At 44.5% G+C, this 13,914-nt stretch overlaps 1 protein-coding gene across 3 annotated transcripts in view; it reads left to right on the top strand.

Moving 5' to 3' along the window:
* The window catches only part of LOC147201283 (low-density lipoprotein receptor-related protein 1-like), a 104,063-nt gene that overhangs the window by 83,037 nt on the left and 7,112 nt on the right, over positions 1-13,914 (top strand). For 2 of the 3 annotated variants that reach the window (XM_086118744.1, XM_086118746.1), the window contains exons 54-84: positions 86-226; positions 809-996; positions 1,082-1,265; positions 1,416-1,501; positions 1,596-1,715; positions 2,470-2,657; positions 2,809-3,014; positions 3,098-3,286; positions 3,369-3,517; positions 4,814-4,907; positions 4,993-5,109; positions 5,180-5,299; positions 5,450-5,572; positions 6,174-6,299; positions 6,394-6,510; positions 7,443-7,549; positions 7,640-7,772; positions 8,091-8,213; positions 8,324-8,446; positions 8,593-8,733; positions 8,815-8,952; positions 9,026-9,145; positions 10,092-10,360; positions 10,454-10,635; positions 10,721-10,827; positions 10,905-11,024; positions 11,405-11,581; positions 11,666-11,806; positions 12,025-12,198; positions 12,939-13,100; positions 13,189-13,372. In XM_086118744.1, coding sequence (XP_085974870.1) covers positions 86-226; positions 809-996; positions 1,082-1,265; positions 1,416-1,501; positions 1,596-1,715; positions 2,470-2,657; positions 2,809-3,014; positions 3,098-3,286; positions 3,369-3,517; positions 4,814-4,907; positions 4,993-5,109; positions 5,180-5,299; positions 5,450-5,572; positions 6,174-6,299; positions 6,394-6,510; positions 7,443-7,549; positions 7,640-7,772; positions 8,091-8,213; positions 8,324-8,446; positions 8,593-8,733; positions 8,815-8,952; positions 9,026-9,145; positions 10,092-10,360; positions 10,454-10,635; positions 10,721-10,827; positions 10,905-11,024; positions 11,405-11,581; positions 11,666-11,806; positions 12,025-12,198; positions 12,939-13,100; positions 13,189-13,372 — 4,549 coding nt within the window. Of the gene's footprint in view, positions 1-85; positions 227-808; positions 997-1,081; positions 1,266-1,415; positions 1,502-1,595; positions 1,716-2,469; positions 2,658-2,808; positions 3,015-3,097; positions 3,287-3,368; positions 3,518-4,813; positions 4,908-4,992; positions 5,110-5,179; positions 5,300-5,449; positions 5,573-6,173; positions 6,300-6,393; positions 6,511-7,442; positions 7,550-7,639; positions 7,773-8,090; positions 8,214-8,323; positions 8,447-8,592; positions 8,734-8,814; positions 8,953-9,025; positions 9,146-10,091; positions 10,361-10,453; positions 10,636-10,720; positions 10,828-10,904; positions 11,025-11,404; positions 11,582-11,665; positions 11,807-12,024; positions 12,199-12,938; positions 13,101-13,188; positions 13,373-13,914 lie in introns of those variants that run through there. The other variant, XR_015101692.1, reaches the window with a different exon arrangement.

Genomic DNA, 13,914 nt, shown 5'->3' on the forward strand with positions numbered 1-13,914 from the left:
TGAAGCGTTTTTTTTTTTTGTTTGTTTTTTTTGACGCAACCGGTGGGTGATTTTCACAGCTCGCTTTTTTTGCCGCATGCTACAGAATACCCGACCTGCGGACCCAAGGAGTTCCGCTGTGCCAATGGACGCTGCCTCATTCAGAGCTCGTGGGAGTGCGATGGGGACTTCGACTGCCATGACCACTCAGATGAAGCACCGAAGAACCCACGCTGCTTGGGCCCAGGTTATATTCACTCTATTTACATGGATAGGGTGTAGCACTTGTTTTATTTGTCTAGTGAGATTAAACAATAATAACATTTTTTTACTTGCGTCTTTCCGATCCTGCTCACAGTCCCTTTCGGGCATATGGTCATGCTATAATAAGACTGCTTGGAGATGATTTCATTATTTCACAAGCTTTGGTTATAGTCCTCGATTTATTTCTGCTCCTTGACATAATTTTCCATGGCTTCAGCACCATGTTTACTCTTGTGTTGTCGAACCGTGCCGTATTACGAGAAGAGTTAATCTTAATCATTTGGCATGAAAGAAAATATAAGAACCGCTCTTTTTGTGATGTTGTGTCGATCGACACCACTGCAAACTATTTGCACCGCCTCCTGCCCAACGTCAACTGGGAGAGGCTCCCGCATGCCGTCACCCCCCCCTCCCCCCTCCCCCGAGGATAAAGCCGTTCATTTCTGTACCTCTCTGGATCAACATTGAGCATTATCTCCCGAGTCCAAATTTGCAGTTTTGCAAATCAGTTATGGGGTTACAACGAACGGTTTCTTCATTCTCCCCTTTTGTGTGCGCGCAACAGAGAAAAAATGCAACGACACAGCGTACGCCTGCAGCAATGGGAAGTGTATCAACGAGACGCTACTCTGCGACCACAAGGACGACTGCGGCGATGGCTCCGATGAGCTCAACTGCTTCATTAACGAGTGCCTGAACACCAAATTGAGTGGTTGCTCTCAGCTTTGTGAGGACCTGAAGATCGGCTTCAAGGTAAGTGAAGAGTGATTCAAGGTCGCGTTTCCGGCTTGCGACGCGTACTGGGGCTTTACCTGCTGTTTGCCGCATCACCTTGCAGTGTAGATGCCATCCTGGATTCCGGCTGAAAGATGACGGCAAGACATGTGTGGACGTGGACGAGTGTACAAGCACCTATCCTTGCACGCAACGCTGCATCAACACACATGGCAGCTTCCATTGCCTGTGCGTTGAGGGTTTCCAACTTAGCCCCGAAAACCCCACCATATGCAAATCGACATCAGGTAAGAGACAGCCATGCATCCATCTATTTTCTCCGAGCCCATCTCTGCTCATTCTGGATTGACAGATCACCAGTCCGTCTCAGATCATGTAGACAGTGTTTCCCAAACTTTCGTACATGTGGCACTGATGAGCTCTTTTCCTTTCTACAGACGAGGAACCCTTCCTGATCTTTGCCAATCGCTACTACCTTCGCAAACTCAACTTGGATGGCTCCAACTACACTCTCCTCAAACAGGTGAGATCTGCCGCTTCCACGACAAGCATCGGTTTCAATGGGCTTCGGCTCGGGTTCACCGCCGGTCCTACTAATAATATCTGCGCATTGACAGGGATTGAACAATGCTGTGGCTTTGGACTTTGACTATCGCCAGCAGATGATTTATTGGACCGATGTGACCACGCAGGGCAGCATGATCCGACGAATGCACATCAATGGCAGTGATGTTCAGGTCACTGTGGCCATATTTTGATCCTTTTTTTTGTTTTGTTTTTTAACCAAGATTTACACTCTGTGTGTATGTGTGTGTATGTATATATACCGTATTTTTCGGATTATACGTCGCTCCGGATTATAAATCGCACCAGCCAAAAAATGCATAATTAAGAAGGAAAAAACATATATAAGTCGGACTGGAGTATAAGTCGCATTTTTGGGGGAAATTTATTTGATAAAATCCAACACCAAAAACATACATGTCATCTTGAAAGGCAATTTAAAATAAATAAAATAGAGAACAAGTGTATGGTATACTAACGTTACATGACTGACATGCCGGGTAATGTCAGTAACGGCGTAACATATTAAGAGTTATTCAGATAGCTCTAGCATAACGAACAGGCTAACAAGTTTACCAAGCTATCAGTTTCAGTCCAAATCACGAAATCCAATGAAATCTTCATCCTCTGTGTCACTTTTAAACAACTCCCCCAACTCGGGAGGTAGACGATGCGCCACTTCCTCTTCTACGTCGCTTACGTCACACTCATCGTCGATTTATCAACACAAGCCGAGAGCACCCTCTTGTGGTTTAATATGAAAATAATGTGAAATGACATAATCATGTGTTAATAATTTCACACATAAGTCACACCCCCGGCCAAACTATGAGAAAAACTGTGATTTATAGTCCGGAAAATACGGCATATATAAAAATGTTTTCATAGTGATGTGTTCAAAGTAGCTTTTTACATTTTGATTGACAGGTCCTGCATCGCACTTCACTCAGCAACCCAGACGGGCTTGCAGTAGACTGGGTAGGAGGAAACCTGTACTGGTGCGATAAAGGGCGGGACACTATTGAAGTGTCAAAGCTGAATGGAGCATACCGGACGGTTCTGGTCAACAATGGCTTGAGAGAACCAAGGGCTGTCGCTGTGGATGTACGCTATGGGTAAGAGCATTTATTAAAAAGAAAAAAAACCCCAAAAATGTTGAAAATGTTTTGGTTTAGGTGCAGGCACCGTGTGTTTCGTCTTTGTGCTCCTGTGATTGGTTCTTGTTCTGATGCAGAAATTGTAATGCACCCTTGTCTTTTTTGACAGATACTTGTACTGGTCAGACTGGGGTGACACCCCTCATATTGGGAGGATTGGGATGGACGGCATGAACAGGACCGTCATCGTGGAGGATAAGATCACCTGGCCCAATGGTCTGACTCTGGATTTTGTGAATGATCGCATCTACTGGGCCGACGCCCGAGAGGACTACATCGCCTTCGCCAGCTTGGACGGAACCAATAGACACACAGGTAAAGCACATGTAGTCACATGAAAGTGCGATGGCGAGTTTTGCCAGATGTTGATACCAATGCGAGTGGTCTCCTATGTGTAGTTTTGACCCAGGATATCCCCCACATCTTTGCGATGACACTGTTTGAAGAGTACATATACTGGACAGACTGGGAGACCAAGTCCATCAACAGAGCTCATAAGACTCTGGGAATCAACAAGACCTTGCTGATCAGCACCTTACACAGGCCAATGGACGTCCATATTTACCATCCGTATCGCCAGCCGGAGGGTATGACCGAGTCATCTTTCAGTTGCTGTCGTATCACGATTTTTCACTGGGATGTCTAATTTCCTTTCATCTTGTTCTGCAGTGGCAGAACACCCGTGCCAGACGGATAATGGCGGCTGCAGTAACCTGTGTCTACTCTCACCAGGAGGGGGCTACAAATGTGCCTGCCCCACTAACTTTTATTTGGCAGCAGATGGCAAACAGTGCTTGTCTAACTGCACTGCCAGTCAGGTGCGCGACTTTAAAACAATGACTTCAACAAAGGGATTAAAGCATATAAATGGGTCAATCGGGGCAGCTAATAAGATAAGAAAACCTTTATTAGTCTCGCAATGGAGAAATTCCCAATTCACAGCAGCAAAGTTATGAAAGGAAGAAGTAGAACAACAAAATATAGGAGCTGCTGGAAAGGCAGCCACTCTCGCGGCATCATTTTGAAGTCAAAATAACAAAAATAACACAACACAACAGATAGGGCACAGACAGTCGTGCAATCTTCACCACTTTTCTGCATACATTTTGTTGTCCGAAGCAGTTATAGATGAAAGAGGAGAGGATCAAAGTGTCCTTTCACCAGTGGATCAGAGACGTCATGCTGAAAATGTGCACACGTCTGCTACAAGCTAAGTTATAGGAATAATGTTGAAAATTACTTTACTCACTCTATATTTGATAGGATGGGCTCCAGCTCACTGGTGACCCGAACGACAACAAACTGTATGGAAAAGGATTGGATGATTAAACTCATTCAGTACCAGCCAATTCTGGACCGAGTCTGAAAAGACGTTTAAAAACGTCTTTGGGAGTGAATGAATTAAAGAACTATTTACGATTAAAACAAAGTAAATATGTCATGTTAAATCACTGGGGAAATTTACAGCCTACAGCAGCAAGAATGTGGGTAGAAAGAAGAAAGAAGAAAAAACAAACAAACACCGTTCAATTAAGTGCAATATAAATACAAAATGGATAAATCGCAGGGCTATTTACAATTGTTTTTCACATCATTAGTGGTGAAGATTGCACGACTGTCTGTGTCCTATGTGTTGTGTTGTGTTATTTTTGTTATTTTGACTTCAAAATGGCGCCGCGAAAGTGGCTAGGTGTGAATGTGAGCGTGGATGGTTGTTCGTCTCTGTGTGCCCTGCGATTGGCTGGCAACCGATTCAGGGTGTCCCCCGCCTACTGCCCGAAGACGGCTGGGATAGGCTCCAGCACCCCCGTGACCCTAGTGAGGATCAAGCGGTTCGGAAAATGGATGGATGGATACTTCTTCCTTTCATAACTTTGCTGCTGTGAATTGGGAATTTCTCCATTGCGAGACTAATAAAGGTTTTCTTATCTCATCTTATCTTACCTTAAATTGTCATCAATTCCATTGTGAACTGCGTCCAACTCAAATTCGCCCACTAGCCTTCCCATGGAAAGTTTCTTGAAATTTATGATGTGTGTCCTGGGGCCTTTGCAACTTTAGCAAAAACTTAACCATGTCCATAAATGAGGGTTTCCCCTTCTCTGATTCCTCAGTTTGTTTGCAAAAACGACAAGTGCATTCCATTTTGGTGGAAGTGTGACACCGAAGATGACTGTGGGGACCGCTCGGATGAGCCGGCCGATTGCCGTGAGTGACAACTGCTTCCTCGCCGCCATCTCCATCATCTATTACTGTTGGGTCTGAAATTGTCCCTTGGGTTTTGTCACGCTAGCGGAGTTTAAGTGCAGACCAGGTCAGTTCCAATGCGGTACAGGAATCTGTACAAATCCCGCCTACATCTGTGACGGAGACAATGACTGCCAAGACAATTCAGATGAAGCCAATTGTGGTATGTTTCGATACCCCCCCCGTATTGTAAATTTCTACCAGTAGTAAGCGTTTATGCATCTGCTCTCCAGATATCCATGTGTGCCTGCCGAGTCAGTTTAAATGCACCCACCCCAGCCGCTGCATCCCTGGCATCTTCCGTTGCAACGGACAGGACAACTGCGGAGAAGGAGAGGATGAGAAAGATTGTCGTAAGTTTTACCACTACAGTTCTCACCGTACACGTGCTGTATTTGTGCAGAAGATACAGACCTTATCTTGAGAAGATTGTCAGAGTGATGCAGTGCCAGGAACCGAGTGATCTCTGTGTATTTAACATGCTCCCTCCGTCCTCTCTATAGCGGAGGTGACATGCGCCCCCAACCAGTTCCAGTGTGCCGTCACCAAGCGCTGTATTCCACGGGTGTGGGTGTGTGACCGGGACAATGATTGCGTGGATGGTTCCGATGAGCCTGCTAACTGCAGTAAGACCCATCGATTTCTTTTACAAAAAAGTAGTTTACAACCGAAACGGATCGAATTTTCTTTTGCTGAAAAAACACGTTTGTGATTTTAATGTGGATGAAAGTAATACCTTAAGATCCCCTTTACTGCTGTGAAAATATGGCTACATGAAAGAGAAAACTCATTTTACAAAGGACCAGGTTTATGAATGAAAATTTACAAGGAAAATGACCGTGTTTTACGAACGAAGGCGCAGTTGTGCTTTTTTTCCGCACCTCATCAAACTTATTGGCTCGCTGGTGACAGTGTGGGCAAGGCTCTGTGGTCCTAAAAATGATCTAATTCAAACATAATACTGTATAGTGCCGCAAATATACAGTCTTAATACAGCTACTAAGTTACGAAATAAATACAAGGTCATGTTGAGTACACACACACCTAGGATGACATGCCTCGCTACTACCTTACTGAGACTGCTGATTAATTTCTGACGTGATGAACATCATTTCATGTTGTATGCATTTTGGAAAACATGCACTCTTGTTTTTGTCGAAGAATTGTCTAATTCTCCATCATGCGAAATTGCTGTCGATTTGACTCACTGTGTCATTGACGCCGCAGCTCAAATGACATGCGGTGTGGATGAGTTCCGCTGTAAGGACTCGGGCCGCTGCATCCCAGCGCGCTGGAAGTGCGACGGCGAGGATGACTGCGGCGATGCGTCAGATGAGCCCAAAGAGGAGTGCGGTAAGTACACGAATCCCTTTGCCGAAATGTTTCTTGGTACGGTTCTCGAAAATTCTGAATACCTCGTCTCCTTTATGTTGCTTTTGACGCTCAGATGAGCGGACGTGTGAGCCATATCAGTTTCGCTGTAAGAACAACCGCTGCGTGCCCGGACGCTGGCAATGCGACTACGACAACGACTGCGGGGACAACTCTGATGAAGACAAGTGTGGTAGGTTCCCACTCAGTCTGTTACTCATTGAATAGAACATTAGGCGCAACTGCGCAATTCGAGATCTCTCGGCGTGACGCTGTGCAATTTCACGCTACTTTAAACTATAACCACAACAATACACAGATTTAAGAAAAAAACAACAACAAACATACAGATTTTATTGCATGGATTCACACATGATGATAGATCTGCGTACCTTCTTGCTTGCTGAACTAGTGGTGCTAAGAAAAAGGTATACCGTATTTTACGGATTATACGTAGCTCCCGATTATAACTCGCACCAGCTAAATAATGCATAACTAAGAAGGAAAAAACATTTCGCACAATGAAAACCTGAACACATAGCGGTACTCCTTTATTTTTGTACTTTGAATGCAACGGTTCTACTAAATAGTGCCGCTGTCAATGAGTGCTGAGCAACGTGTCACCTTTTCACACAGTTTTTGCCGTTTGATTCACTCCGTGACGAGATTCCATTCGAATCGGTCTTGTGCTCATTTTCACATCTCACCTCATCTCATATCTATTTTGTATTTCACACTGGCCTGTTGCTGTGAGCAAGAGGTAGGTGTTTTCATCCTTTCAGTTTAAGAATCTCAGCTTCTTGCTCCGTGTCCTTTCTGCCCTCTTTCAAACCCCGCCCCTCTACAACAGACCCCGCAAAATCCTCCACCGTGTACCATAGTTTACAGTATGCTGTCCCGTCCCCATCTCTGCTCCCCATTAGTCATTCCTGAAACAAACAATTTTATCAACCTCTTTTTTTTTTTAAAATTATCCGCCTGACGCTCAACAGGCAGCAACCTTGAGTATTTTTTTTTTTTGCAGTGCTTTCTCCTTTTTTTTTGTTGTTGTTGCCCTTCCCTTTTCTTCCCATTTCACATGTACCTATCCCTCAGCCTTCTAATCTGAGAACTCTCTTCCCTCAGTCCCTCGGCAGTGTTCAGAGAGCGAATTTGCATGCACAAATGGCCGCTGCATTGCCGGGCGCTGGAAGTGTGACGGCGACCACGACTGTGCCGACGGCTCAGATGAGGTTATTGCTCAGCAATTCCTACCTACAGTTGACAACTTGAAAGTCAGCAACGCTAATGGAACGGATTTTTGTTGTTTTGTTTTGGTCCAGAATGGTTGTGACGTCAAGTGTGACAGTGATCAGTTTCAGTGCAAAAACGGCCACTGCATCCCCATCCGCTGGCGCTGTGATGCGGACCCCGACTGTATGGATGGCAGCGATGAGGAAAAATGTGACATTGAGGGTGAGAAACACTTTCTATTTTCTTAATGCATAGCCCAGTGTTTTGTTTTTGTTTTTTTGGATGATGACCAGAAGGCTTTGTCCAGACGATAATGAAACTAATACTGTACAATAAGTCTTATATATCCTCTTAAAAATATTGACAGAGCTCCTGAATCATGTAAGAACAACTTTGGATAACATCTGTCATTTAATTGTTCTGCCTGTCGCTACAAGTCGCCTGCATAGATAGTTGAACAAATATCAGCACACTGCTTGGGAATCACTGAATAGCCCAAAAATGAAATCAGAAGCCATAATCAGCCCTTTCCTATTTCAGTGGGAAGACACTGCTCCCTGGAAGAGTTCCAGTGCAACAACACTTTGTGTAAACCGCTGGGCTGGAAGTGTGATGGCGAGGATGACTGCGGAGACAATTCTGATGAGAAGCCAGAGGAATGTGGTAAGAAGAACACATTGGCATCTTCCCTTTGGGTCGCTTGGAAACAGACATTTATTTCTCCTCCTGAGAGCTGCTCTTTTTGTTTTTTTTGTTTTTTTTTAAACTCCAAGCTAAATTCCAGTGTCCGCCCATGAGACAATTCCGCTGTCATAATGACCGCGTGTGTCTGCCAATTTCAAAACGCTGCGACGGGATCAACAACTGTGGGGACAACAGTGATGAAATCAACTGCCGTGAGTTGTCATTTAATATCCGTTTAAAGCACAATGCATTTTTAACCCTCCCTGCATGCTAGTTTAAACCTTGGAGGGCGTCTTCTTTAAAAAAAAAAAAAGCAAATGATGACTGGATGAACTTCTCTTGAACTTTGCTACTCCAGAGCTTCCTCCATCCAAGCCAGTCTGCCAAAAAGATGAATTCCAGTGTTCAAATGGCCGATGCATCAGCTCCGTTCTGCGTTGCAACTTCTTCAACGACTGTGAGGATTACGGCGCTGATGAAATCAACTGCAATAAGAAAGGTAGGCCGCGTTAGAGCGGCGATGCCGAGAGTTGGGGGGCTGCTCCGCCTTGTTTCTAACTGTGAGAATGTTGTCTTGCAGACACCGTGTTGAATGACTGCCGCAACAACAGGACAGTGTGTGGCGACGGAGATGAAGCTCACTGTGTGGTCAACGGGACAAGCTCTTTTTGCTCCTGCAAACCGGGCTTCCAGTCCTATGGACGTAACAGATGTGAAGGTGCGTTTGCCAGCTCTGCTCCCAGGTGATGTTCCATGAACACTCTGCAACAAATTTGCTCATTTGTTGACAGATAAGAACGAGTGCAGGGAGTTTGGAGTGTGTTCCCACATCTGCAACAACACAAAGGGCTCATACAAATGCAGCTGCCACAAGTACTTCACCAGAATCAATGACACTTGCAAGGCTGACAGTGAGTACCGTACTTATATTCCTTTTTTGCGTTCTATTCGGACATCAATTCTGAACACAGCCAGTGTTAGAAGAGGGTGTGCACATTTGTGCAACTACCTTATCTCAGTTGTTTGTTTTTACTTCCCCCTCTCAAAAAATATTTTTGAAAATATCGCATTCAAATTGTACAAATTCTAGGTCACATTAACTCATTCAATGCCAAGGACGTTTTTCCATGTTTTTTTTAAAGAATCCAGGCATTTAATCCCAGGTGCGGTTTTCTGTTTTGTTTTTTGTTTTTTGATACCGACTGTATACTGCATTTTCTCATGAATGGATTGTTCACTACTTTTCAAGATGCATTGAGGGTACGTTTAGAGAGGATAACCGAAACTCACTGCACTCAGTGAAAATAGAAAACTCACAGTGTAGGGCACAATCACAATTTCGTGGCCAGGGAAGAAATCCCATCACAGTCGTCGTCTCCAAGATGTTAGCACGTGTCTCTGGGAGTTGTTGTCCCTCCGCCCAGAAGAGCATGTGTGAGGTCAAGTGTAGCTGATGTTTGATCTGAAGGAGGCAGTGGCCTCAATCTCATTCCTCCTGAAGGTGTTTGATGGGGTTTTTAGGTGAGGCAACACCATTTCACCAATTTCCAACAAAAACGGAATAGTTTCGGCTGTCACGAAAATGTCTTGTTTGTTCCATGTCCAAAATTGCTACTACTCTTAATACATGTCTAGCGAATGGTAACGAATACTGCTGATTATAATTCTTTTCATTATTGAAGAAGTGATCGGTATTCTTCAGAATGCTGTTTTCTTGTGTCATTTTTAGCCATGTGAAGCCCATTTAACAAATGAAAAAAAAATCACTTTTTGTTTCATTTTGAGCTCAATCGTACAGAAAAATGCTATTTCACATTTCCGCTCAACCGCTATATTATCTGTCAACTTCATCCCCAGCTCAGAGACAAGTGCTCTACATTGCCGATGACAATGAAATCCGCGGCTTGGACCCCTCTATGCCAAACTGGCGTTATGAGCAAATCTTCCAGGGCGACGCCAACGTGCGCATAGATGCCATGGATGTGCACATCAAGACAAACCGCATCTACTGGACCAACTGGCACACGGGGCGCATATCTTTGTATGAATTGCCTTCTTCCTCCTCCCCGTCACCGAACAACAACCGTAACCGACGCCAAACGGAATCACGGGTCACCAATATGGAGGTGAAGACATACAGCCAACAAATCACTTGACTACGAGCATTCTCGCTTTTTTTGTTGTTGTTGTCAGCGGACTTTGATGCTCTCTGCGTTTAGATCCCTGATCTGAAGATGCCCCGAGGCATTGCTGTGGACTGGGTGGCGGGAAACCTGTATTGGACCGACTCCGGTAGAGACGTCATTGAGGTAGCTCAGCTGAGCGGAGGGCAACACCGCAAAACGCTCATCTCGGGCATGATTGATGAGCCTTATGCCATTGTGGTCGACCCTCCGAGAGGGTAAGTAGGGAAGGAAAAGCTCTCTTGTTTTGGAAGGGTGTTAAACATAAGTTCGAAGTGACGCAAATGACACGTCATTCTCTAGGAAAATGTACTGGGCAGACTGGGGGAACCACCCCAAGATTGAAACAGCTGCCATGGATGGAACCATGAGAGAGACGCTGGTGGAAGAAAACATTCAGTGGCCAACTGGTAGAGCACACAGTACATTCACTACTACGTCTGCCAATTAAATACATCTGAAGTAACTTGGTTGTGTTTTTGTACAGGCCTGGCAGTGGACTACTTCAACCAGCGCCTGTACTGGGCCGATGCGAAATTGTCATTTATTGGCAGTGTCAGGCTGAATGGCAGCGATGCAGTCGTGGCCGTGAATAGCATCAAGAATAGTTGAGTGATTATTTTTTTTTCCTATTTCTGAAACAGAATGTGAATTTGCAGAAATGAGTATTGGGGCAATAATGAAAAGAAAAAATATATACACTGAAGACTGAAAAGTTTGGTCGAAATACCACAAGCTAACAGGCTATGTGTCTAAAAATGAATACCGTTGAGAAATTGAGCACAATCATTCCAAATATATATTTTTGTGGCCCTCTAAAGCGAATAAATTCTGTCTACTTCATGTTTCTTGCTAAATGGATTTATTTTCCTTTTGTTGAAAAGCTGTGCCAAACATGCACATTTTCCTCACATTTGAGTGTATTTTCTGTCTATAATGTGAAAAATAACAATATAATTATGTCTCATACTGGACTTCTTTACGCAGAGCTCCATCAACCCTTCAGTATTGACATATTTGAAGACTACATCTATGGCATCACCTACATCCACAACCACGTCTTCCGAGTCAATAAATTCGGCAAGGGCGACGTGGAGAACCTGACAACAAGAATGAACCACGCCACGGATTTGGTTTTGTACCACCGCAATAAGCAACCAGAGAGTGAGTTTGCCGTGAAAGCAAAAGCAGTTGAAGAAGAGAAGAATAGAGTGTGGTGTTATTGTAAACTGTGTGTGTATTTTCTAGTGAATAATCCCTGCGACCGAAAGAAATGTGAATGGCTGTGCCTTCTGAGTCCAAGTGGCCCGGTTTGTACCTGTCCCAACGGACACACGCTGGACAACGGCACATGCGTCAAGCAGCCCGCCCCCACGCTGTCTCCTATCTGTAAGTGAGCATACAGACTAAGGCGCACACATTCAAAATTTAGAAATGGAACCAGTGTTGCCTATATGTAGTACATTATGTAGATTACACAGCGGCTTTACACAAATTGACCATCAATCTCAGACCCAAAAAAAAAAAAAAATTAATATACACTAGTTAATTGCCCGAGCAGTGCTTAGGTGCTATCAATTAACATCATGTGCCAATAATTGCTGCAGCGCCCCCGAGCGGCCCCTGCCTGGTCCAGTGTCTGAACGGCGGCAGTTGTTTCCTGAACGCCCACAAGCAACCAAAATGTCGCTGCCAGCCTAACTATGGAGGTGATCGGTGTGAGATTGACCAGTGCAGAGACTACTGCAAGAATGGAGGAACCTGCACACCTTCTCCAACCGGTAGGAAGCAGAATCCGATCAAAAGATCAGTGATTCAGCTAGTATCAATTACGATATGCCTCGGAAGACAATCAAGGATGCATCATTTGCCTTGAGGGTGTTGGTGTAGAAGTACAGAGAAGGAGTTGCATTGTGTCTTTATACGTGTAGAGCCTACGTCATTGCAGCCAGAGGGGAACGATCGTACTGCACGAGGAAGCCTGGAGTAGCAGAGTAGTTAGACTAGTACAGGACGTGTATGACAGCAGCAAAACAGTGTGACGTATGCTATAGGTGTGACTGAGGAGTTTGAGGTGGAGTCCGGAGTGCATCAGGGATCAGCTCTAAGCCCCTTCCTCTTTCCAGTAGCGTCGGATAGGCTGACAGATGAGTTTGGACTGGAATCACCACGGAACGTGATGTTTGCAGATTCCATTGTGGTCTGCGATGAAAGTAGGGAGCTGGTGGAGAAACGTTTCGAAAAGTGTAAGCATGCGTGGTAAAAGAGGTGAATGCAGATTAGCAGAAATATTGACAGAAGACACATTATTGTCTATGAAGGACAGGTGGAGGAGGAAGAGGGGAGCTACAGGGAGAAGAGATAGCCACAGTGGAGAAATTCAAATGCTTATCGCATGAAAATCACACCCAAATTATGTGCCACTCCTGTTATAATTCATAAACACTATTTACTATTTATAGCATTCACATACAAATTCTTGAAACTGTATTTATTGCCAATTCCTCGCAAATGTCAACAGGCTCGCCGACCTGCCGATGCCTGCCAGGGTTTACAGGGCCGACCTGTAACCTGCACACATGTAAGAATCACTGCATGAATGGAGGCAACTGCAGCGTCAGTGCTGGGAACCAACCATCTTGCAGCTGCCCTCATGATTTCTTGGGCGACCAGTGCCAGTATAGTGAGTGTGGCGGTCTCATTGCTTCAACCTGCGCATTTTGTTTCGGAAGCGGGGCACTGATATAGCCTGCGTGTGTGTGTGTGTGTAGGAAGCTGTGAGGGCCACTGTCTGAACCGAGGCACGTGTCTACAGAGTGCGAGTGGCTCCAAACTGTGCCGCTGTCTGCCTCAGTACACTGGCAGCACCTGTGAGATTGACAAGTGCCACTATTGTCGCAACGGAGAGTGTATCCCCAAGGACAGGTTTACATCCACAGGGGAATTCACCTGCAGGTAAGCAGCTCAGGAACTGCAAATTTTTTGGACACATTCACACACTCTGGGCACCTGCTGCAAAAACTGAATTCTAACCGAGATGAAATACCTCAAAGTAAGGTCAAATGTGTTTGTTTGTTGGGTGGCAAGATGTGGTAGCTTTTTGTGTTTCACTTGTTTGTAACATTTTTTCCTCATATTTTAGTAGTGGTCATTAGTAAGGTGAAAATAAGAAATGATTTGCCATAATTCCTAAGTCAGGGGTGGGCAAACTCCAGCCAGCCAGCTGCATGTGGCCCACTCTGTTCTTTGATCCGGCCCATCAAGCATTTACTGTGCAGTACATGATTCAGAGTACTACTGGTTGATTAAAATGAAAATATATACAGTATGTTTTCAAATATTGTATTAATTAATCACATTCAATAATTTGTTTTATTTTGAACCATTTTACATTACACATTATTTAATTGTTTTATAGATAATATTTGAAAACATTTTTTAAAGCATTCATGATTTAACTGGATTAACCTAAAAAATATGTGGTTTATAATATATTT

This window comes from Hippocampus guttulatus, chromosome 8 (assembly GCF_054856545.1).
Source record: "Hippocampus guttulatus isolate MCC_2025c chromosome 8, RoL_Hgut_1.0, whole genome shotgun sequence".
In the NCBI taxonomy this organism is placed as follows: domain Eukaryota; kingdom Metazoa; phylum Chordata; class Actinopteri; order Syngnathiformes; family Syngnathidae; genus Hippocampus; species Hippocampus guttulatus.